This window comes from Canis lupus, chromosome 35 (assembly GCF_011100685.1).
Source record: "Canis lupus familiaris isolate Mischka breed German Shepherd chromosome 35, alternate assembly UU_Cfam_GSD_1.0, whole genome shotgun sequence".
Taxonomy (NCBI): domain Eukaryota; kingdom Metazoa; phylum Chordata; class Mammalia; order Carnivora; family Canidae; genus Canis; species Canis lupus.
Window position 1 is genome coordinate 7,957,499 of NC_049256.1, and position 26,305 is coordinate 7,983,803.

General features: G+C 44.0%; 1 protein-coding gene across 1 annotated transcript in view; it reads left to right on the top strand.

Moving 5' to 3' along the window:
- The window catches only part of LY86 (lymphocyte antigen 86), a 59,174-nt gene extending 34,948 nt beyond the window's left edge, over positions 1–24,226 (top strand). Inside the window, exons 4-5 of the mRNA XM_038584099.1 lie at positions 19,855–19,907; positions 23,851–24,226. Coding sequence (XP_038440027.1) covers positions 19,855–19,907; positions 23,851–23,934 — 137 coding nt within the window. The 3' untranslated portion in view covers positions 23,935–24,226. The remainder of the gene's footprint in view (positions 1–19,854; positions 19,908–23,850) is intronic.
- The last annotated feature ends 2,079 nt before the right edge of the window (positions 24,227–26,305 follow it).

The window sequence follows — 26,305 nt, forward strand, 5'->3', positions numbered from 1 at the left end:
TGTAGACAGAGGAAGTTTGTGCAGGAAAAGAAAGCAGGGAATTTAAAAAATTTCATGTCCCCTGAAACTGAGTGAGCCTTGCTGTGACACATAGAGGACAGGCCTCAGCTCAGCCCTCCCTCCTCATCCTCTTCTCTGTTCCCCAAAGTGTGGGGTGAATTGCCATATTGTAGCACGCTCCATATTAGCCGTCAATTATTTACTCCCACTTGTCATCTCCAGTAGACTATGAGCTTCTTGAGGTTGAGGTAGGAGCATCTTAGTCTTTATGCCAAGGACTTCAAATGTGCTCAGTACTGAGCCCTCCAGCACACATCAGTAAGCACTCATGCCAGGCACTGTTCTAAGAGTTTCACACCCAGTAAGTTATGTATGTACTTTCTACCCCAACCTCATGAGTCCATACCATTAACACTCTAATGCACAGAGAGTTTTAGCAAATTGTGCCAAGTCACAGAGCTGGTGAGGGAGCCATGGCTCAAACCCAGGTGAGCTGGCTCTGGGATCCATAATCTTAGTGGCTGAGGAATGAATAAACAGAAGAAGAAACAAGGAATGGTGCCTTTTGGCCAAGACTTTATTTAAAGTCATCATTTAAGAACTCTTTCTGGCCAGTGATCTGACTTTGTTTCAAGCAGGGACATTTTTTTCCTCCTAGCTAACCTACTATAAACTGATGAGGCAGTTTTCCTCTCCGAACTTACTAGAAATATTTTTGATGGATTGGGTGCGTGCAAGTCTTTCCTCAGCATGGTAAATTCTTCATTACTTGGTCCCTAGTTAACCTTTTCTATAGCCAATATTTACAGTTTTATTGTCTATCGCTTGCTTATCTTTCCAATTTTTCCCCAAAATAAGTGTTCTTGAACCCAAATGTGAAAACAAGTATACTTGGAAGCGCTATGAGCTTAGTAAGAAAGAACATATATGGTGCCAACCTTCATTCCTACTTCCTTGTATTCCCTGAATCAAGTTCTCCCTCGCTCCCTCCTGAATGATAGAAATGGGGTCCTACCTGATTTTCCTGCCTCCTTACGGCTGCCAGGTAGTCTTCTCAAACACAGATATGGTGGGGCTGGAAAAGCAGGCTAGACTCAGCCAAATGAATCATTCCCTCTGGAAGTTCCTGGAGCATCACATTCCTGCTTAGTTAGAATCATAACTATGTGTGTGTGTGTGTGTGTGTGTGTGTTTCTCCTTCCTTAAACTGAGAACTCCTTGAAGGCAGGAATATCTCTTGCTCCTCTCTGTTTCTGGAGACTTGACAAACACAGCCTGGCACAAAATAAAGATGCAATAAATAATTGTTTTATTGGATTTTTATATGACGGATGAACGCACGTACACCAGCTCACCTTAAAAGCAACTCTCTAATGATGCTTCTACATACTACAAAGATACAAGTGCATCCAATCCCAGAAAACAGTGAATTATCTTGGTTCTCCAAGTTTAATAAAACCTGGGGTTTTCCCCCCATGAATAGTTTTAATAGAATTAATAAAACAGAAGAGATACTGTTCCCCCAAACTGAGATGTCCAATTCAATTCAGCTGCTCAAAAGGCTGGTGCTTGCCTCATCGGAATGCCAGGCAGCCCTGTAGCCATTTATTTGCTTTATTGCTGCAGGGCTAAAACCTGCCGAGGCAGCCCGAGAAGCCGGCACTCAGGGAATTGCCAGGAAATTTCATATTGTATAAAGCAGTTGCAAAACTGATATACAAATGCTGCATGAACAAATAATTATGTAAATTATATAAGCCAGAAAAACCAACATCTTAAATTGAGAGGCTTCTTGGGTTATTGCGTTTTTTGTAACCCACCCATAAACCCATTGCAGGAATGATTCTATTGAAAGAAGTGATTAATTCTAAGCCCAGAGGGGGAGAAAGTGGAGAGCTGTAGCCAGTTCAAACCCAAGCACAAGCTGCTGTTGACATATTCGGCAGGAAGCAGAGCCCCTCTGGGGTTCGCAGGTCCTTCTTAGCAGAGCAGTGAGAAAACTTGGTGTCTACTGCAGGTGGCGCATGAAGGTGTTTCATATCGTTCGTTTGATATCATTTCCAAAGCATTACTATGCCTTCCCTTGCACTCTGCACCCTGCTGGCTGTTCTCCAAGCAAGACAAACTACAAAATGGGTCAGGCTTAGTGAGACTGTGTAGATAAAATGTGTCCTCTTGCTTGCAAAGGTGCAGAGGATCTTTCCTCTGCACCTTTGCGAGCAAGCTCTAAGTCAAGAGCCCATTGGATTGAAAGACCAAGCAATTTTCTTTTTGACATTAGCACTTATGGTGTGAGTAGCAAGTTTGAGGGCAATAGCCTATGTGTCCAGTTATAGGGCATTGATTAAGCAGATCATTGTTGAGCAAAACACAGTTTCAATATGCTGTGCCTTTAAATGATATTGTAAGAAATTATTAAAGTGCTTGAAAATATACTCACAAATTTTGTGAAGTGACAAACAAGCTTACATGAAAGAGTGCTTACTGGGATCCCTGGGTGGCTCAGCGGTTTAGCACCTGCTTTGGCCCAGGGTGTGATCCTGGAATCCTGGGATCGAGTCCCACATTGGGCTCCCTGCATGGAGCCTGCTTCTCTCTCTCTCTCTCTCTCTCTCTCTCTCTCTCTCTGTGTCTCTCATGAATAAATAAATAAAATCTTTAAAAAAAGAAAGAATACTTACTATTGGACTATGTTTTTTAGTAAAATGTGTGTGAGTGTATGCACCATAGCATTCTGAAATAGCATTCACGTGGGTGCTAATTGTGGTTATCTCTAAGTGGTGGAACTACAGATCTCTGTTCTCATCTTTTTGGAAATCTCTTTTGCTTTGTAAATAAATTTACAAGGTTATTCTATTAAATGTTAGTGAGTATTGTAGGATGGAACAGAGAGGATGAATTCTCTTCTTCCTCTTTTTGAAAAAAATCATAACCTACTTAATATTCAATGATATTCAGAGTTAGAACATTCTGAGTCAACGTCTGGCATAGGATGTCAAGGGATCTTTCAATATCCATTCCATATTTTTTTCTGGGATACCCACATCCCCTTTTACCTAGCTGTGGGTTCATTGAGAAGGAACCAAACAGGTCACTGTTTTACTTTGTTCTCAGTTATTTTTCCCTTACTGCCGTTCTCATTCTGGTAACTTTGGGTCATGTAGATTCATTTGCTTTACTTGATCTTGATGCTTTCAAACTGACATCAGTTTTTTTTTGTTTTTTTTTTTTTTATTTATGATAGTCACAGAGAGAGAGAGAGAGAGAGAGGCAGAGACACAGGCAGAGGGAGAAGCAGGCTCCATGCACTGGGAGCCTGATGTGGGATTCGATCCCGGGTCTCCAGGATCGCGCCCTGGGCCAAAGGCAGGCGCCAAACCGCTGCGCCACCCAGGGATCCCCTGACATCAGTTTTTAAGACTAAACTGGTATTAAATCAAATGTCCTGATGACCATCCCTGATGCCTACCCCTAAGGAAAGAGGAGTAATGTCAGCAGAAGTTTCATAGCTTTGGGGCAGGTCTGCCATGGCCAACTGTGCCCTTACCCCAGCAGATCTCAATCTTGGTTGTACATTTTAGTTAAGCCCACACTTATCTTTGTGGTGGCTACACGTGGTGACCCGGCCACGGAAATGTAGCCAGTCTAAACTGAAATGGGCCATAACTCATCAAGTACAGACTTGACTTCAAAGACTAAATATGAAAACAAAGAAAGTGAAATATCTCAATCATTGTTATATTGGTTGTATGTTGAAATTATAATATTTTAGATGTATTATGTTAAAGATAGAATTACTACATCATTTATTATTTATCAACAATAAAACATTATTGTTGATGTATTATTAAAATTAATTTCACCTTTTTAAACATGGCTACTAAAAAATGTAAAATTATACGTGTGTCTGTCATTATATTTTTATTGGGTGGTGCTCCATTATAATTTCCCTTTATAATTGTGAGGATCCTAACACCCCACACCCCAGACCAGTTAAATCAGAATCTCAAGAGGTATGACCCAAACCAGGTGATTTCAATGCTCTGTCGAGGTTGAGGTGAACTACCTTAGCCCTGGGTAGGGATGGCTTGATGACAACTGGCATTATTACAGCATTTAATGTATGCCAGGGACCTTTGCAGGTATGTTATGTGTATTAACTAATTTACTGTTTGCACCAAACTTGTGAGGGATAGAAACTATTGTTATGGTCCTTGTGTTAAAAAATGAGGAAACTGAGTCCCAAAGGGGTTAAGAAACTTACCCAAGGTTGCAAAGCCAGCAAGTGATAGAGCTAAGTTTCTCTCCAGGAAGCTGAGCTCCAGGAACTTGCTCTAAACCTGTTATATATCCTCTTTGAACATCAAGAAAATACTGCTGGAGAAGAATGACTCATTACAGCCCTCCACTAGAATTGGAAACAAGGATTTTAAAGGCACAACAAAATTATAGGAATCAAATAATCATTTTGGGCACAACCAGTCATTTTACAAGGTGGTGGTTCCCAAAGTGTGTTCCCTAGACCCGCAACATTAACATCATCTAGGGAATTATCAGAAATGCACATTTTTGGTCACCACCCAGATTTATTGAACTAGAAACTCTAGGGTCCGGGCTTAGCACTCTATTTTTAGCTTTTGGGGTCACAGGTCAGCAAACCTTTTCTGTAAAGGGTAAAAGGTAGTAAATATTTTAAGCTTTGCAGGTCATATGTTCATATAGTCTCTGCAGCACAAAAGTAGCTATAGACAATATGGAAATGAATGGACATGGCTCTGTGTCAATAAAACTTTATTTATGGACGGTGAAATGTAAACTTGATGTAATTTTTCTGTGTTGTTAAATATTATTCTTCTTTTGATTTTTTTTTATCCATTTAAAAAATGTTAAAGCCATTCTTAGCTCATGGCTGCTGAAAAACAAGCACTAGGGGTATTTCGCCCACAGACCATAGCTTGCCAGCCCTGCTCTAGATGGTTCTGTTGCATGCTGAGGCTTGAGAATGACTGCTATAAGGAAAATAAAAATTCAGTGCTCTTCACCAGAATTACTAAGCGCAGGTATACTCTGGCTTTCCCTGTGGTAAATACTCACCTGGGGTTCAGCATAAATTCTGATTAGGTTACTTTGGAAAATGTTAACAACTTTGCTTTACACGGTGCTTTGCCAGAGCCAACAAATGAGATTTGAGGCGATGAAAAGGGACTTAACATAAAGACTGATGTGAGAGGCTGATAGCAGGGAGAAAAGAGCACTGTTTGAAAAAGTCAGAGAGCAGGACTGATGGTCTCCTCCCCTCCCATGGCTGCCATTTACAGGCTGGGGACAGAAGGCCCTTCCTTCTGGAGGATCATGATCTCTCTGGTTCTCAGTTGCTTCATCTATAAAACAGGAGGAACCATACTTCTTTTTTAGGTAATAGTGAATACTAAAAAAGAAAAGATGCATAACATGCCTGGCACATTAGAAAGCAATAACCATGGCAATGACATATCTCTCTGCCTCCTCCCCTACCTGAGGGACCTTGAGGCAGGGACTGGGGGACTTGAGGGACTTGCAGCAGTTTTACACACCCAGGCTAGGGTCTCCCACAGAAACAAGCCTAGTGAGGATCTTGACTCAAAGCAGCTTACCCAAAGCTGTGGGCAGCCGGCCTAACGCTCTGCCTCCTGCTTGGGATCCCAGGATTTCCTGAGGAGTGAATGAGAAGTCTCTTCTTGCATCTTTCCGTTCTATTTTGTTTTTCTATCTCGGTCTAAGGTCAGCCTCTAACGTTATCACTTTCTGCCCCTGGTTTGACTTCCTTCCAGAATGAGTGGCGGTGGAAATGTCCACTTCCTTCCTAGAAGTGTGGTATCTGTCCACAGAGGTGTGGTTTCTTCCCAGGGCCCCAAAAAGACTATCCCAAGTCGTCTGACATAGAAACTTCTTCCAAAATTTGGATTTGCCGGTGTTAAGCTCCACCACAAACAAGACCTCAGAGTGCTGTCTGGCTTGGAAATGAGTTGGGTTCCCCAAAGTCCCTTTCATTCCCTTCTGATTTATCATGAGGCCAATGTACTTTGAAGTCCATTCTCAGCAAATTGGGGTTCATTTTGTTCAGCGCCTTTCCTAGAATATCCTATCTCAGGAAGATGAGGATGAAACAAAAAATAGAGCATAAAACTGATTGTGGGACTTTACTGTTAAACATGAAAGTGAAGCATCAATCTAGGAAGTAGGATGAAGCCCCTTTAGGACACACTCCACCCAAATAGAAAGTGGGGTGGGAGTCCTCAAAGCAACAGATCAACCCATGCTTTGGCTGTCCAGAACATAGTGTGTAGGGCTACGTAGAAACAAGATTCTCAGCTGATAATGAATCTGGAGATTTGGGCGAAACCTAGATTAAGACCATAAGGTAAACAGAATGAACACAGGATTGTCACTCTTGATGACAAAGACACATCAACTGTCAGACTCGATTCTGGGCAAACCTCTAAGAGTTATGGCCAGCTGTAGGTCAACCAAGGCAAAGGGCATTGGTTTCACAGTCCTTCGCCTGGATTGACCTACATATTTCAATAGGTAATGTTTGGCTTTTAAAAATGATTTCTTTGTTGTTTCACGGGTTAACTTGTGAATATTGGTTGTACCCAACCTCTTGCCAAAACCAGCTGAAATTAAAATGAAGGCTTGAAAGAGTTAAATGAGTACATGTCCTCTGTGTGTGTGTGCACGCGCGCATGTGCATGCATGTGAGTACACTCAGGATATATGATTTTAAAGTAGGAGACAGTAGGTCAAGGACTTCCCTTTGAGACCTTGGCAGGTAGGATTGACATGGCTGAAACACAATGAAAAACCGGGAGGACCTGATGTCATATGCATGTCGGAATCCCATGGAGGTACAGAAATCAACAGTCTCCACAAAAACTGCTAATGCATGGTGCACCTGTCTCAGTATGTGTAGCTAACCACCTTGCAGGAGGAGCATAATCTGTTCTGAGATACACACAACAGATACTGACACAGTTCATGAAATATGTGAGCTACAGAAAAAAATTAGTTGTGGACTTAATTTTAGCTGCATCTGGAAGGCTTGTAATTAAAATAAATATTACAGTGACACCTTTTACAAGCTAAAGAACCCTTTAGTCAAGGAAATAATTGCTCCCTGGTTTATCTTTTATGTAAATCTGAATGTTCCTGCTTTAAGTGTTTGTCCAAAGTGGGGAATGCATTGTAATTAGATGAATTTCAATATACAGCAGAGTAGATCCCCTGGGAACTGTATATAAAGTCTGACATGACATTTCCCACAAGGCAGATATTATCTCTGACAGCAGCTGTGGGACTCTGCTATAATATTCATTGATTTTACATATACAAATAAGACAAAGGCAGAAGCGTAGGGGATGCTCATGTTGGCTACCTGTCCTCCCTCCCCTTTGTTAGCTCGAGTGTCTGTCATCTGTCCTGGTCTATGCTGAACAAGTGCACCTGGCCATCTTCCAAGCATCATTAATATTAATTGCAGAAACGTCTCATCCTCACTGCCTATAACGATTCAGAATTTGGTCTGAACAGTTTTATCTAGATGAGCAATTCAGATTCCATCAGCTAGATTTCTATTGCCCCAGCGCTCTCTGTTTCTACGTGCTCCTTTTCACAGGTCTGTGAAATGGAGGAAATTTGGAAATTGGCTAGTTTCGGAAAAATCCCCACAGATCCTTTCTGCAAAGTGCCTATGCCTTGCACTGCTACAGTAGAAGACCTTCCAGGCAGGTGCTACCTTCAAGAGTTGCCACCATCAATCTATGCCGATGGTCCTGACAGTCTCTATAAAGCACGCCCACAGCCAGGCACCCCCACCGTGAGCCTCACTTTTCAACGGTTTCACATTCACCACACATGCACGAAGGAACACAAGTCCCAGGAATGCGGTCATTGATTTCTGCTGTAAGGGAAGGAGAACAAGCAGCTTTATCTGAAGACTCAATTTTAAAATATGTCTTCTCTGGGATATGACCTCCGCCCCACTTGTTTTCTTACCTTTGATTTCTGAGCCATTTTAGTCCACCTGCTTCTACGAGTTCCTTTGCTTCAGGCTTTCTGCTCGGCTGTCCCTATAACTTCCTTCTCGATCTCTCCCGATCCCAGCTTCTCATCCTCTTTTCCCAGATGACAAAGTGGCTTAGATGGGAACTCATATGTCCTGGTTCCACTTCCATTGGATGAATCAATAGACCCATGGATGGTGTGCTGGTTTTCGGCCACCTGGGAAATTGCAGTTTCTCCAGCTATTACCATCCCCACTGTCATTCTGTCGCTGCAGAAACCCAATATTGTTCTCCAAGAAGTTTCTGGGGCCTGCCCCCATCACACTGCCAGTGCTGTCTTAGAGAGCAGGAGGCTTAGCTCAATTCAGTGGTTCTCAAACTCAGACATATATCACATCACCTGGAGGACTTGTCAACCTCAGATTGTTGGGTTCACCCCCAATTTTCGACTCATACATCTAGGGAGGAGGCTTAAAATTTGCATTTCTTACAAGTCCCTGGATGAGGTTGATGATGCTGATCCAGGGACCATGCTTTGAGAACCACTAGTCTAGTTAGGGATAAGCACAGAGTTTGAGGCTAAACCTGCACAGAGTTGGACGATCACTGCCACTTGTTTTTATGTGACTTCAGGCAAATTACTCAATCTCTCTGAGCATCACTTTCATGTGTACAATAAGGAAAATATGAGTGACCTCGTGGGACTGCTAGAAGAATGAGATGGGATAATATATGCAAAGCCCTTAGAACAGGGTCTGGCACAGAGTAAGCATTCAATGCATGATAAATGGAAGCTACTCCATGCAGCTGATTAGGGATTTCTAGAGCAAGGGCTCTGGGCCCCTGAGGTCATCCATCTCAGAGTGGAAGTCTGCATTTTAACAAGGCCTGCAGGGGCTGTAGAGCCTTCGAGGCTTGGAAGTTGAAGACCTCTTTCCTCAGAGGTAGGAAGAACATGACTCCAGTCCAAGCTGCATACCCTCTGGTGGCCAACACAGTGGAGTCTCCATGGCCCCCTCACGACTCTTGGGAGAGACCGCCATTTGCATTTCTCTTGGAATTGGACATTTGAAGCATCATCTTCTTAGCCTTTGGCCCTCCTTCTCTTTATGTTTTATTCTTTGCATCTTTCAAGCAGCTGTGAATTTGTTGGCCAGGCACCACTGCTGTAAACTAATGGAGAGTCACTAAAAACACTGGCACCTTATGGACTAGCAGAAAACCCCCACTCTTAAACTACAAAAAAAAAAAAAAGAAGAAGAAGAAGAAGAAGAAGAAGTAGGAACAATGATCAGTAACAACCAAGCAAAGGAGGACTTTTTCTTGGGAAAAAAAAAAAAAGGCAGGAAAAGAAAGGAAACATATTGCTTAGTAAGGAATCCTACAGCCCTGGGAGATTTCTCTCTATCCACAAATTCAAGCCCATCTCTAAGAGGCAATAATGTGTTGGAACTGTCCTTTGACATTAGTCACATTTTCGCTTTAGCTGAACCCAGCATATTTAGATTAATTATGACCTAGGACCAAAGCATTTTTAATTTTCTAAGACAATACAAGTTCCGTTACAAATTCCCAGCCTGTTGTATATTTTCATAAATCTGGCTCAATGACTCCCACCTTTCATGTAATAATCATTTACAAAGCCAATTAAGAAGGCCAGCTCCCAGCTCCCTGGACCACTCCAAAACTCTGATCCCACGGGTTGCTGGTATTTGCATTTTAACAAACATCCTGAGAGTTCTGATGTGCACGGACCTCAGAGACCCCCCAATCTGAGAAAGGCCACCCTCTGCAATGTCTATTCCATTATTTCCCATCACAATTGCTCTTTCCTGTGTCTGCCCCAGGTTTCTGGAGATCAATTCAATTTCTCCTCTTTCTCTCCAGCACTGTCTTCTTCATTTCCATTTCTGGAAATCCAATCAGCCCACCAATTCACAAGTTATATTTTGAGAGTTACATTAAGTATTTATCCACTGAAATTCAGAAATAAGTTGGTAGAAAAGAAAAAACTTAAATTTTCTTTCCCTCCTCATTGCCAGAAGTTATGTATCTCTTGGAGGGAGCAGCAAAGACTAAAAGGTCTTGTAGGAGGAATAAACTTGGAAACTAATCATTTCACTTTCTAGTCCCCAGTTCCTCATCAATGACTTAATAATTGGCACTGTTTCGGGGGCATCTGGTTGGTTCAGTCAGTTAAGCGTCCCAATCTTGATTTGGCTCAGGTCATGATCTCAGGGCTGTGGGATCAGGCCCCACGTTGGGCTCTGTACTCAGGCAGGAGCCTGTTTGGGATTCTCTCTCTCCCTCGCCTCTTGCCCCTCCCCTGATGCATGGGTGCACGTGTTCTCACTCTCTTTCTCTAAAACAAATAAATACACCTTTTAAAAAAATAAATAATTGGCACCGTTTTGTACAGTAGCCACTAGCCACATGTGGCTATTGAGCACCAGAAATGTGGCCAGTCCAGAGTGATATGTGTTTTAAGGGTACAATACATACTAAATTTTGAAGACTATGTAAAAAAAGGAGGGGGGATGAAAAGAAGACGTCTAAATATCTTGTTAATATTTTTGTTAATATTTTTATATTGGTTACATAATAAAATTATAATACTTTAAGATGTGGGTTAAAATATATTTATATTCTTAAACCAATTTCATGTGGTTCTTTGCCCTTTTTGTAAAATGTGGCTACTAGAAAATTTTAAATTATGTATGTGGCTCATGTTATATTTCTATTAGACAGTGCTGACCTAAAACTATCCAATATAGTAGCCAGTAGTCATATGTGGCTATTTAAATCATTTACTTTTAGATGAAATTAAAAATTCAAGTCGTCAGTCACACTAGCCACATTTAGCTAGAGGCTACCATATTTAATGATGCAGATATAAAACATTTCCATCTTTGCAGAACGTCACTAGACATCACTGACCTAATAGTTTCTATATTGCTCTAATTTTGTTTAACAATCTGTCTTGAATTCATATGAATATTGATGTTGAATGTAAATTGGAAATTTCACTCTCTAGCCCAAGCTGATTACCCAAATACCTTCTCTTTTGCTAAAATCTTATGCTGGTGTGATGGTTCTGAAGGGCCCTTTGTTGGGAACCCAAATTCAAACAAGCCGTCACTCCTGGCCCCCTCTCAGGTCAATCACCCGGAGCCTCCTCTCTTCATTCAAGACCACCATGTTAGTTTCCTACTGCTGTTATAACAAATGACCACAAATACAGTCACTTACAATACAAATTTATTCCCTTATGGTTTTGGATGTCAGAAGTCTAAAATCAAAGTGTCGGGATCCCTGGGTGGTGCAGCGGTTTAGCGCCTGCCTTTGGCCCAGGGCGCGATCCTGGAGATGCTGGATCGAATCCCACGTCAGGCTCCCGGTGCACGGAGCCTGCTTCTCCCTCTGCCTATGTCTCTGCCTCTCTCTCTCTCACTGTGACTATCATAAATAAATTTAAAAAAAATTTAAAAAAAAATAAATAAATAAAATAAAATAAAATAAAAGTGTCAGTAGGGCCATGTTCCTTCTGGAGGCCTCAAAGGAGAATCCATTTCCTTGACTTTTTCAGTTTCTAGAAGCATTCCTTGGCTTGTAACCACCTTGTGATCTCACTGAACTCACCCAGAAAATCCAGGCTAATCTCCCCATCTCAAAATCCTTAACATAATTACATCAGCAAATTCCCTTTGCCATGGAAGGTAACATATTCAGAGGCCCTGGGGATGAAGACATGGTCATCTTGAAGGATGGGCATTAGCAGACTGTACAACTCTCAAATAGAAAACCAATCCATATCCATCTTGTCTGACCTCTGCATAGCGTGTAAAAAGGCCAAATAATTGTGCATAATCCAAACTCTACACTTTCAATGAAAATGCCCTCACAAATGTCAAGCAGTTTGGAAAACTTCACAGATGATACAGTTACTCATTCGTGAGAAGAGATACAAGTTTTTCTGCTAAGGGGTCATATCATTGCTCAGAAAATATTTGCCTCATTGGACCATTACTGTCTGAGACCCATAAAGTTCCCACCTGTTATGGACCCTACTCACAAGAAAAGCTATTTGGCTAGAAGTTAATTCCATGACCCAGGAGTTGGAATCATTCCAGCAGAGAAAGAGGGAAAGATATCAAAGAGTCTTTTATAAAAGTTTGTTGTAAAGAGGAAGTCAGCATGCTACCAGGGGGAAAAAAAAGATAGAGAGAACAAGTGCATCTCCGAATCACCAGAGAGGTGTAACTAGAGGGACCATGAAAAAATAAGCCCTGGAAAGATTCTCACTTCATAGTTTTATAAATGCTCCATTGCAATGACACAATGAATGCTTTCAAGTTGTAAATAATATTAAGTTTCTCTAGCAGTCAAAGATCAAAACAAAGATCTCATAAGCCTGTTTGAATGAACAGTGAAAGATAAAGTACTTCAGACAAAGCTGAGATGTAGTAATCTAAACTCTAATCGGATACTTACGAGCTCCGAAGTACGGTGGTAATTCTGAAAAGGACCACAGCTTTGAAGCCTGGAACGGACCAAAGGGGCCAAACAACATGCTTGACATCTTAAGATTCATTTAGGAATAAAATTGAACATGTTCTAACTACTGACCTCCCAGTAGCAAGAGGAAAAATTCTCCCAATGAAAGGGTCATCTGAAAAATAAATAAATAAATAAATAAATAAATAAATAAATAAATAAATAAATAAATGGGTCATCTGATATGCCAAGAAATCCCAAAGCTTCAAATCAATTTATAGAATGCACTTTGTTTATTACAGGTTAAGTCATATTAGCCCACACTGACCCACTGTTCCGTGATAGTAAGAGTCCGTACACAACTGAATGAAGAAACTAGAAACCAAGAGACCAGCTGTGCACCTCTCCCCCTCCCTCTCTGCCCCCTCTTTCCCAAGTTTGCTGGCTCCCTCACAGCCACCCACCCAGTGTGGCCTTCACCTCCTCTCTCAACTCCTGTCTTCTCCAAAGTATGAGGCTCTGGGCCTTCTCAAGGACAATCCAGGGCATTCATTCTTCTTCCTGCTCTTCGGTGCAGAAGTCAGCTTCCAGGGTGTTCAGATTTATCTTCTAGGCTGCATGGCTCCATCCTCACAATCAAGTCCAAATATATCAGCAGCCAGCTTTCTAGGACCATCACTAGCTCATATGTGGCCTTGGTACAAATTAGGAGAAGGTTCACTTTCTTCTAGGAAGCATTCATAGTTTGAGGTCCCCTTGCAAAGCCAGAGACAAAGACTTGAGGGTGGGTAGTTATTAGGAAATGATGCCAGAAAGCAGGCATGAGAGGAGCTCAAGGGACTCAGGGCAAGAGGAGAAGCAAGGAAGGGAGAAATGGGCAACCGATTACAAGAATGGGAACTAGGGCTCGGCCCCACTGGGATCCTTGAGGAACTACAGCGTGCATGTCAGATTTGTCCCTCTGAAGGTCAGGAGGTTGTGGAATTTATACCCAGGATCCAGTCCACCTGGGTTGGGGGCTTGGAGAGGATAACATTCCAGCACTTCCCAATTGTCCTGTGTGGGCCACTGTGCAATGAGAAAGTATGCAGAGGTGACAGGCTCTTGACCTGGGACAATGTTCGAGGCATGGCTGATGCTATCAAGGTTGCCCTGATTTCCACCCCCCCTTTTTTTTAAATTTGAATTCAATTAATTAACATATAACATATTATTAGTTTCATAGGTAGAGGTCAGTGATTCACAGTCTTGTGTAACACTCAGTACTCATTACATCACCTGCCCTCCTTAATGTTTATCATCCAATTACCCCATCCCTCCACCCCACCCCCCTTCAGCAATCCTCAGTTTGTTTCCTATGATTGAGTCTCTTTCCTATGATATGAGTCTCTTATGGTTTGTCTCCCACTCTGATTTCATCTTGTTTTATTTTTTCCTCTCTTCCCCTATGATCCTCTCTTAAATTTTCTTAAATTAAATATATGAGTTTCTTAAATTCTATATATGAGTGAGATCATATGATAATTGTTTTTTCTCTGATCGACTTATTTTACTTAGCATAACATCTTCTAGTTCCGTCCATGTCATTGCAAATGGCAAGATTGAATTTTTTTGATAGATGAGTAACACTTCATTGTATATCTATACCACATATTCTTTATCCATCATCTGTTGATGGACAGCTGGGCTCTTTCCATAGTTTGACTATTGTGGACATTGTTGCTATAAACATTGGGGTGCAGATGCCCCTTTGGAACACTACATCTGTATCTTTGGGGTAAATACTCAGTAGTGCAATTGCTGGTCATAGGATAGCTCTATTTTCAACTTATTGAGAAATCTCCATACTGTTTTCCAGTGTAAGGCTGCCCTGATTTCAAAACTGGCAAGGGATGTGGCCAGGACACCAGAAGAATCTGCAGGTGGGACCCAGTCCAGCCTCAGGCTGCAGAGTCTGACGCTGTGGAGCAGGAGTTGGATTTATGCTCCCACCCACCCACTTGGCCAGTCAGCCTCTGCAACTGCACGCAGGAACTCAGATCACTTCCAAGGTGGTACAGGCATGCTCACCACACTGAAGTCCTCTGGTGGCCAGCCCTCAGGAGAGACATAAGGAATGCATATACAGGCTCTGGAGAATAGAAATGCCCAGGAGATGGAGAAGCTGACAAAGTTGAACACACACACATACATACACACATACATAAATATTTGGGCCTGGGCCTAGCCTGGAGCTACCTGCCCACACTGCCTGGAATCCATCCATTGAAACCAAGTTGAAACCTCAAGGCTTTCAGGCCCACGGGGAGTCTGTCTGCAGTCACACTACCCCCAGAGGCAGGGCACACTCCTCTAAGTCCCCACGCAGGCAAGCTCATTATGTATTTAAGTAAGTGCCCTAACCGGCAACTAGCTCAGTGTCCTGTGGGACCAGGAAGCAATTTCTACACCCTGCAGGGTCAGAGGCTGAAAAAAAGCAGAGCTAAAATCAGGAAAGAGATGAGCAACAATGGCCAGGCCTTTGCCATCTGCCAGACTTGGGTGTCTTAAAGGAAATGCCCAGAGCCAGGGAGATGACTGAAGAGTATATTTAGAGCTCACTAAAATGAAGTAATGTGCTCACTCCCTCTCACTCCAGAGATGAGGCTCTTGGTCTGCTTGGAACACTCTCCCTATTCCATTTTCACTGTGGGACCACTGCCTGGGTCCTCCTAGTTCAACACAGCTCTCAAAGAGCCCCCTCAATTGGGCCTGGCAGGCAGGAAAAAGGCTCAAAGCTGAGAAAATAAATAAATGATCATTTTTTAAAACTTTGTTCTGAATATACTAATTGGCCTATTTATGATAAATTATAACTCTCAGTATTTTTACACTGCTGAGCACCCTCATAGTGCTTAAATATTGATGACATTTTTGTAATAAATTTGGAAGACTGGAGGCAATTGCAGTAAGATACTCGGAAGGGCTAGGAAATGGAGAGAATGCTTCCTCAGAACCCACGCATTCAGGGGGCACCTCCGGACTGGCATCCGCACTGCTCCCCAGGGGATAAAAGTCTGTAAGAGCAGGAAGGCAGCCCTGAGTCTCACCTCCATCTAATCCAAAACCTTTGGGGACCTTTTATTTCCACATTTTAAAAATCAATTTCCTTTCTGTAAAAGACATTATGTGCCAACCACACAAAGATCTGGGTCAAAACAAAGCCAATTCGCAGAAATGACTTCATGTGTTCAGAACCGGGGAGGTGGATTTCTTTAATCCACAGCACACTAAAAACTGATAAAGATTTCAAATGGAGGAAAGGAAGGAGTGGGTACAGATATACTGGGGCTCTTTTTATAGTACTGGAGTGTGAGAATGTTAATTAAAGGAATCTCAGAATCAGGGAGGATCTAAGAATGGAAGGGGCGAGAATTTAATTTTAGGTGTTATTTCATTAGGTTAAAAAAAAAAAAAGAAGAAGAAGAAGAAGATAGTTTCATGAGCTACCTGAAGCAGTTCTCAGGAACTTCATAGACCCCTCCTCCAAAAGGTCCAACTGAAACTGTAAAGTATAAGAGACAGATTGACTGAAAACCTCTCTGCCCACTAAAGAACCTCTTCATTTGAAACAAATTCGCAAATCTTGGAGCATAAAATGAGCATAGTAGAATGTTAGATATCATTCTAATGTTATTCTTCAAAGAGCTATCCTCATCTATTTTTTTAAGACAAAAGACACCAATAGAACCTACCAGCTGTTGCCTCTGCCCAAAGGTTCCAAAACCTAGACCTGATGTGTTCCTCAGCATCCAAGTGGGTCTTCATTACATTAGCCTTCTTCCCATCCACTGGATAATAATACAACTAATAACTACTGGCTCTGCCCTGACTGGGGATGCCACTATTTTCAGCAAGTTTGCATATAGCCCTCTGGTCCTCTCAATGCCCTGCAGGAGAGACATTCCCATTTCTATCTTGCAAATGCAGAAATTGAGTTGCAGGATGGACACTCGGCTGGTGAATGGAGAGCTGGGTCATAAACTCAGGTCTTTCTGCTTCCAAGGCCAAGTCGTTTGCACTATGCCAGCTTAGAACAATCAGTAGAAGCATGAAGCAGGGGGAAAATGTGCCCAAGGGAACCCACCCACACCCGACATGCACAGACACACTCCCCATTCTTGGGTTCTGCTCCTGAGCCACACTGTGTCCCATACCTTGATGGCCAGCGTGAGTGATTTTGACTGGTTCGTGCCCATAGCATTCAACAGCCCTTGAGTTGTGAGCATCAGAAATCCAGTCCTGCCAACAAAAGCAAGGGGATTTTCTGAAAGGCTATCTGAGAGTCACAGAAGCAGTGTGAAGGCTGCAGCACCACACAGAAAGTGAACAGCCCTAGATACTGTTGAAATAAAACAAGCCATCTTGAAATAAAACAAGCCATCTCTTGCCAGAATAGATTGGCCCTGGGTCTCTGTCTTCCTGCTCAAATTGTTCTGGCTTTGGTCAGAGAATAACCACTGGAGAAGAAAGAATTTCCTCAAAAGGAAAAGTATACTGGTAGCTGGGCCACTGCCTTGCACAGCTCCAGGGGCCACCACTCACATAGATTATAACATGAATGGTATGCCCTCGGGTGGTGCAGCACTCCAGCACTCCAGCTGAACCCCAGGCAGTCCCTTCTGAACTCTCTGCACTTGTTAGGTACACTGCCCGTGGGATGCCTGGGTGGCTCAGCGGTTTAGCGCAGCCCTCAGCCCAGGGCGTGATCCTGGAGTCCAGGGATCGAGTCCCTCATCGGGCCCCCTGCATGGAGCCTGCTTCTCTCTCTGCCTGTGTCTCTGCTTCTCTCTCTGTGTCTCTCATAAATAAATAATAAATAAATAAATAAATAAATAAATAAATAAATAATAAATAAATGAAATATTTTTAAAAATACATTGCCCGCATACACCACTCACTTATACAGTTAACTTTCTGTATAGCTAGTCACTGGATCTTTCCCAGTGGCACTGGAAGATTCTTAAGGATAAGATCCAGAACTTCAACATGTCTCTTTTTAAAATCACATCATACAGAAGAATATCTTTGCATTAAACTTTTGCTTCTATCCACAACCAAATATATATTTCCTTTCAAAAATAAATGGATCATTTAGTGCAATGAAATAGGGACGTTGTCCATCTGGCATCCACCATGTTTGCACATTATCCTTGCAAGGTATGAGAAATTGACCATGGGAAGGAAGGATAGATATGTTGGGGGCATGAGCATTTAACAGAAGCCAAAGGCTATGCTAAGGATGGGTCTCCTGGTAGAAGTTGAGGTTCAGATTGCCTGAAGAGGCCTTTTACAAAACAGGTTACCGTCACACCCTTGACATGATTCCATGTGGGCAGCTGCTCACTTACCAGCCATGCTGTCCCTGGTCCAAAGTCCCTTTTCGTGGAGAGAGTATGGTCAGTCAGTCTCCAAGTATTTCTTGAGCAGTGGTTAGATACCAGGAGCTATGTGAGGCAGGAAGTCACTGTGCCTTTAAAAGAGCTCAATACTTGATGCCATCAATAAACCAATAAGCATTTATTCAGCTCCATCATCCTCTACCATCCCTCCACCCTCATCACCAGATTGCCACTCCCATGGCTCATTCCCTGCTCCAGGATCTTGTGTCAGCATAACCCAGGCCCAGAGCTTTCCAGCAGGTAGAGGATCCCAGTAGCAGGAGCAGGAATGAAGTTGGTTGGCAAACCCACATCCTGGCTCTGGATCTGCTCATTCTACAACCCCTATAAGAACCCGATATTGCAACCTGCTGTGTCCTAGACTCTGCAATGTACTGGGAGCTATGCAAACAAGAAGGCTCAGGCTGCTGAAGGAAGCAGCCTGTAAACAAATGATAACAGTTCTGGGAGCCCAATGATTCAAATGGTTTGTGTAATATTCTCATCTACTGTTGTTACCTAGCACCTGGCACAGCACCTGGCCTGTATTGGGAGGATGCTCCATTGGGTGGACTGGTCAGTGATGTATTAATGGCAAACGCTCATTGACCACTCAGGCTCACCATGTCCCAGGTACTGTGGAAAGAGCTTTACTTGCATTAACTCATTTGATGCTCATGACAACTCTGTGAGGTGAATATTATTATAAGGCCCACCTCGCTTCCTGATGAGTGAACTGAGGCACAGAAAGATTAGGTGACTTGCCCAAATCATAATAAGAAGAGCCAAAATTCAAACCTAGCTCAGACAGCCTGCCCCCAGAGTCTGTGCTCTTAGGCAGTGTGCTTGTAATGTGTCAAATGTACAGGGCTGGGGAGTCACAAAGATGGCAGTCACCATGGGAGGAGCTGGGCAAGGTTTCGGTACTCAATGTTGGCATGAATGGTCCATCTATCCTCATAATGTCCCAGAGGCTTGACCTCCACTAATGTTTTACAATATTCTACCTCAACCACTGACTCCCACATCAACCCTGTGTGTTGTCACCATCAGTAAAGGCACCACTTCTGAAATCTCAGTGTCAAGGCTTCTACCCTCTGGCTTCACCATGACCTTCCAGCACACCCTTTCTAGGACCTTGATAGCAATGATGGAATCTCCATTCAACTGACTTTGCCAGTGTTTCTATTATCAACCCACTCCACCTTCATTTACTTCCTTACCCTCCTTAGATTCCATGATCTGTAATCATAAGCTTTCCTGAATCTATTCCCAACAGCCTGGAGTTTCTCTCCTTATCATTCTTGCCCAGTAAAGCTACCCAATCATCTCCCCTCTCCATTCTCATATCAGAGCTACTAAACATTAGAGATGCCTTCGCCGGCCAGCCACCCAACCAAACATGGCATTTCCTAGTTCGTTATTTTAGCAAATTATTTATTCAGTGCTTTCCAGACATTGTTATTAGTGCTTTACATTGACTAACTCTTTGATTCTTCAGAGCTCGAGGAAGTGGACACTGTTATCGTCATTATTATACCCATTCTAAAAAAGGAAACTGAGCCCAAAGGAGAAATGACTATCCAAGATCAAACAGTTATCATAGGCGGTCACAGGATTTCACCCCACGCAGCCTGGTTCCAGCCTGGCTTCTTAACCATGACACCATCTGCCTCTCACGTGGCCTGCATGTATTCTTCTAGCACTTTCTACAACCCAAGTGACTTATTTAGTTATTTACAGGTTGTCAGTGTCCTCCTTAGAAAGTGAGCAACTGTGTAGATAGAGACCTTCTTTTCCATCACTGGATTCCTAGCGCATAGCAAGCACCGATAATATGAATAAATCAGTTTTGTTCATATGATTGAGTAACATTATGTCTGTTTTGTATGTTTCAGAACAGATCTATTATGCTGGTCCCATCAATAATCCTGGATTTGAAATTTTCGAGGTAAGGTGTTGGTTTCTGTTTTGCCCTGTTACTTAATTATTGTATTGAGCAGTTTCTTAGAGGAGGAGAGGTGGAGGAAGGAATTAAATTTAAATCTTTTCCATTTGCCATCACTAAGAAAACCCTTCTTCAATAAAGCCGTTATCTCATGGTGGCCACTTAAACACTGATTTTCCCATTTTAGTATTTAATATTTTATGTCCCGTTGGATCCTCAGGGAACCTCTGGGCAAACAGCTCCCACAGAGGAGGATGCTCATGTCCCGTCCTGTAGGATTGCTGTGTCTGTGAGGACTACATGGGACTGCCAGGGTGTGGGCTGTCGATGAGGCTGGCTCATCGGAGAAAGGAGGCAACACACACAACTATGAAGGCTTAACAGCACCCAGGTTCCAGCCTTGCACTATTATTCACAGGCTGCCACCATGTGAATAAAATGCCGCCATCCTGAGTATTCAAGGGCAAGGCTCACAGCTAAGAGTTGAGTTTTCCACTAATTCCTTCTACGCAAAATAATATGACCTTATTAAATGGCTGAATTCAAGGAGCTCTGGAATAAGCAATACAAGCATTTTTCAATCTGCTACCCCTGAGAAAATCTCATAGGTCATCATAAAAGGAATCACAAAGATGTAATACATTGATATATATCAATATATCTCAGTTTTCAAAAAAAAATGTGACTCTGGAAATGGGTCTCCTTCTGCAAAGAGAATTTGTTTAACTTTGTTTCATTTCTTGTGTGTGTGTGTGTGTGTGTGTGTGTGTGTGTGTCTGTGAGTTTCCTTTCTGTCCAAGCCTCTGGGTTCCTCAGGTGCAAGCCCTCGTGTTTCTAGAACATTCTCTAGTGTTTCTCTTGCAGATGGGAAGTATCCAGCTACACCTTCCCCCTCTGGGGTTCTCCAGCGTCTTCCCTGCAGGCCTTCCAGTAAAATATTAGTCTTGCAAACTCCCTTCATTTCCAGGATGTGGTGCCGAAGTTCTCCCAGTTAATTTTTTCTTTAAGTCTTTGCTATTTGAATTTTTCTCCTTCCCCACATTCCTTCTGAATCCATCATCCTCCCCTCCCACTGGAAGTTGACTTAAAATCTGACTGATTTTCATCTTGCCTTATTGGATTTTTTTTAAAAAAGCAGTGCTCTTTAGGAGTTGCTATGAAATATAAGGGAAAAGAATTTCTTAAAGGCACAAAATCCCTTTGAAAGAAAAGTTTCATAGAAATGGGGGAGAAAAAAAGCTTTATTCCATTCCTCTAGGATGCTTGGGTGAGTGCGGGACCTGCATTCTTTTCAACCAGTGATGGTGCTCTGCGATGTTGCCCAGCTTGAGGGCAAAGCCAGGTTCAGGCATCCCGGCCGTGGACATGGTTGCTTAAGCATCCCCTGGTCCTCTTCGGTTGGTCCTCCTACCTCGTCTCCATCTGAGATTTCAACCTAGGAAGCAGAAACCTGGCCAGGTCTGACTATGCCCAACCTGCTGACACCTGGCCAGAATCGACAGGGGACATAACCCAAGTGGGATGCATGCAACCTGTCACGTATGCAGCGGAGGCAGCTGCTGGCCTTAATCTCAACATGAGCTCCCACGCTGGCTGAGGACCAGCTGCAGCCAGCCCAGGCTTCCCTGGCTGACAGCCAGCCAGCAAGGCTCAGAGACTTTGCTTCCTAATATGGGACAGAGACAGTGTGAAGTCTTCTGGTTTTAAAAGACCTGCCCCGGATCGCCTCCTCCCATCAAATCCCCCAGAGATGGGCTCTGTGCTAATTCCATCCTTGCTTGGCTGGAAACTTTTCCACTCAGCAGTCAATCTTCAGTGTCTTGGTGTGACTTTCTTTTTAGCACAGTCAGTCCCTTGGCCCCGACCAAAGTCCTGCCTAGAGCCCTGCATCTCTATGACTGCTGTTTTCTGAATTAGAATTTAGAGACCCTTTGGGCTTCCAAAGTGCTGGACAACAATTTGTAGGTACAGCCTAATCTGTGTAAGTGCCAAGGATACAACTATAAATTCCTGACTCACAAATTCAGCGCTAGCCTCAACAGCAGAGGCTGCTGCCGTGTGTCCCTTGTCCCTCCTCCACCCCTCTCATCCTCCTAGCTAGTCCCTCCACCTGCCTGCAGGTGAATACAGTTGCCCAAATACTCTTGCCTCCTAAACCAGAGTATGCATATCTTGTTCGTATGCAGGTTTGTATGCATGTACGCAATGTAGGTACGGAATTCATAATCTAAAGACCTTCCTGCAAATAACATCTTTTCTTAGGCTTCTAAAGCAATAATGAAAAATTCATTAGGTTTTTAGTAATTTTGTAGGGTGTGTGCCTCAAGGCACATGGACCCCAAAAGTGAAGAAGGTGATGATGAGGGGGACATAGGGGGTGCACATTTGAACTCTATCCTTCACCCTGCTTTGGTTCCTTCTGTTCCTACATTCCTGAAATCAGAGCTGCTCACGTCTGGGCCATCAGCCTCACAGGAGCCTCTGCTACCACAGATCCTCAAGCTCAACGGTGCCCTAGGGAGCACTCTGAGCACCCCTCTCAGCCCAGCCACCGTCCAGAGTGCAGCTTGGCTCTGCCAAATGCAGTTTTCATTGCTGGGGAACCCGCTCGCTCCTGGGCCTCTGCTAATTGGTAGAATGTCATTCTTCTCTCACAAAAACTGCCTCTCATGCAACCTCCATCCAGTGGTCTGATTTATTCCTTCCCTCTGGCTTATACAGATTAAACCCCTTTTCTTCTTTGGGTGACAGGCACTTCAAAGATGTGCCAGGAATCTCTTGAGATCCTTCCGTCTTGGGCTCTTTGCCTGCTTACCACTACCTCCCACCGCTCAGAGCATCTCTCTCCAGACTGGTGAACCCACAGGCATGTCACCCCCACCCCACATGGCCTCTGAGGGCTGGGGCAGGGCTTTGGCACTGAACAAACACATAGGTTTTTCTGCAATTTCCCATTCAGCCCAACCACTAACCACAGAAGGAGAGAGTCCTCTGTGGAGTGTTGTTGCCAGAAACGAACTCTACAATGTGGCAATACTTTTTCTGATAGAACATTTCGGTTTCTTGTTTCCGCAGAGGTCTTCTCCGTCTCAGCAAATGACACTTTATCCTTCCAGTTGCTCGGGGCAGAATCTCCGGTGTCACCCTTAGCCCCTTCCTTTCTCTCCCACCCACATGAGTTTCCTTGGCAAATCATTATTGGCTCCTCTTTCAACCTCCATCCAGAATCCGATCCCTCTCCTCATCTCTGCATCTACTGCAGCCAGGGTGGTCTCCTACCTGGTCTCAAGTGCTTCCACTCTCGGCCCCTACAGCCTCTTTTCAGTGGGCGGCCAGAAGGATCGTAGTCACATGTACGTGTCATCAGGTCACTCCCCTGGGGAAAGTGCTCTCATGACCTGTGTCCCTTTCAGAGTGGAAGCCAGCGTCCTCACCATGGCCCGTGAGGCCATCACTGTCTCATGTCCTTTCTCTCCTCCTGTGGTTCTCTCTCCCTGCAGCCCCATGGGCATCCTCAGTCTTCCTCAAACTCAGGGTGCCATCCCTCAGAGCAGCTGGTGTGCTCCCCATCTTCTTCAGGTCTTTGTCCAAAGGCCACCTCTGTAACAGGGACTGCCTTGACCAGCCTAGTTGAAACTGCCAACCAGCACTAGCCCAGCCCCACCCAGCCCTGCCGGGCCCAGCACTGTGGCCCCTCCCCTCCCCTCCCCTGTTCTGTCTCTGGCATCAGCATATGCACAGCGCACATCCTGAAGTATCATGTGCATTGTCTGGCTGCCCCAATGAGCTTATGTAAGCTCCATGAAGCGAGTTTGCTTTGCCTAGTTCTGCTTTATCCCCAGTGTCTAAAACAATGCTGCACATAGAAGGTGTTCGATGACCACCTGTTGAATGGTCGATTGCTTTGTGGGCCACACATCTCATGCTTTCCCCGTATCCCCTCCAGGGAGAATACCAGGTTTTGCTGGAACTGTATAATGAAAACCGCTCCACCGTGGCCTGTGCCAATGCCACCGTCATTTGCTCCTGAGCAGCTGAAACTTGGAGCACCCTGTGTCTGGTGGGAACCGAGAGCTGCTCCAGCTGAACCTGCTCTGTAAGAAAAACCAGGTGATCACAGAGAGGCTCACCAGGGGTGCAGATGCAGAGTTTAGCCCCAGGACCAGATGTCCCCAGACTCCACAGGTGTATATTCTTCTAAGGCATGTCCTGGTAGCCACAATGCCATCCAGCGGGCCCATCCTCCTCCAGATGGCTCACCTGCTCCTTGGCTCCTTGGGAGCCCTTCCCCAGTCACCCAGAATAAAGAATGCTGGCCCACAGTTGTTCCTCGTGGTTTGTTCAAAGGCTCTTAGGGCAATAAGATAGTTAAAATGCAATTTCCTCCAGACAGGGTGCCAGGTGCTGGTGCAGCTTAAGTAGTTCTGAGGGATTCGGGAGTATGGCCGCCTGGCTGGAATTAGAGTGCTGGCGAAATGTGCCCCTCGTCCTCCTCCTTCTCCTGAGCAAGATCCAGGCCCTTTTGCTCCAAGAGCTGAGGAGCCAATAAAACCCTACAAAGGAGTGACATCTAAGTCCTGCATGACCAAGCCTCATTATATCATCATCCCCCAAGCATGGCTGTCCCTCACTCAGCATGCCATGGCTCTCATTAATGCTCTCATTAATTCTCGGGGCGTGCCAGCTGAACACGTAAGTCCCAGGCCCTGTGCTCAGCACCAAGACTACTCCAGGGAGCAAAGCAGACAGTGCTGAGCTCACGGTCCCCTGAAATATTAAAAAGTCATGTCAATCAGTGGACATCTTCATTTGCATACAGAAACACCTTCAGTGCCTCTATAAGCTTGCAGGTGGCTGTCCGTTGTCAGAGCCAGTCTGGCAACACTGTCTTTTTCTGTCCCAAGATGTCCAGAATCGCAAGTGGGGCTCCACAGCCCTGACATCATCTCTTCTCCCCATCCCAATCCTTCTAGTGTCCATGGGCCTAACATCTGGCCCTCTTTCTCCTCCTGGGGGACTGGGGTCAGATGACTAGGTTGGCTTTATCATTTGCAAGGTCTCTACTATCCATAAAAGTGCCACTATATTAGCAATTAAAAGGGGAAAAATCCAGAGTTTGAAAATATTCATTGCTATTAATTACCATCTGTACATAAGTAAACTACCCAGAATAGCAGGCTGTAAATGTCTGGTGAATTAAAACTTTCAAACCAGCATCTGAAGATTTTGGGGTTATGGGGAAACAAAATGATAGCAGTGCCATTACCTACACCCATTAATGTTCGAGAAAGAAGGCATACTGTGGTTATGCCCGGCCGGGGAGCAGACCTCTGAACACATACGAGGGTGATCCTGTTATGCACACAAACAGCAGAATGAATTTCTGATCCTTTGCCATTCCCTCTAGTGAGACATTCCCCTACTCCCTTTCCCATGAGTATCCTCATGTGTAGCAAAGGCCGTGCGGAGGTTCCAAGTGCTCACCCGTTCCGACAGCTCAGGACAGCAGCCACAGCCTCCCAGAGGCAGAGACAAGGGATAGGAAATAAGCTTACTTTTTATTCTCCAATTCATCGGTTCCCTTCCCCTTCCTGTTCTTTGTCATCTTCTTGCAGTTCATTGACAATATGTGTACATATGTGCATGTGTGCATGCGTGTGTGTGTGTGTGAAAGAGAGAAATAACAGAGAAAGAGGTTCAAAACTATGGGTTTAGGTTAAGCAGGGATTTCCACGCACAGGGCTGGCTCGAGCCATGACTGAGTACACACAGTACCCAGCAGCTGCACTCAAGGATTGATTTGAGAGGAAAAGAAAGTATTTCTCTGTCCCAAGGTGTGTTTGTCCTTAATGTCCCATCAAGGGCCTTAAATTTCACTATGAGTCTCACTCCTGCAAGTTGAGAATGTTTTTCACTGGCTCCATCCGTCTTGGCAGGAGAAATGCCAGAATCATTACTGCTACGTGACACTCTGGCAAGCACCGTAAAAGAAGATGAAGTTTGGAGCAGCCATCGGGGAGGGGGAGGCGGGGAGGGGGAGGCAGGGAGGGGGAGGCAGGGCTGGGTCCCTCCGGGCGGGGCGGCTTGGCAGGCCAAGTGAGGTGGGCGCATGACAACTTAGATTATGTCTCATTTTCTCATAAGGAGAGTTGCTGCTGTTTCAAAATCACTATAAAATATTCTAAACATTTCTCCTCAATAGACTTCCTTTAAAAACAAAAACAAAAAAACCAACTCAGTTTGATTCGAGATGATGCTATGTTCCCAAAAATCTCCTGTGGAAATCAGACAGCTCCAGTCATTTGGGCATCCATAGTCCTCTCCTTATTTTTTTAAAAAAAGATTTTATTTATTTATGAGAGAGATTGAGACAGAGAGAGAGAGAGAGAGGAAGAGACACA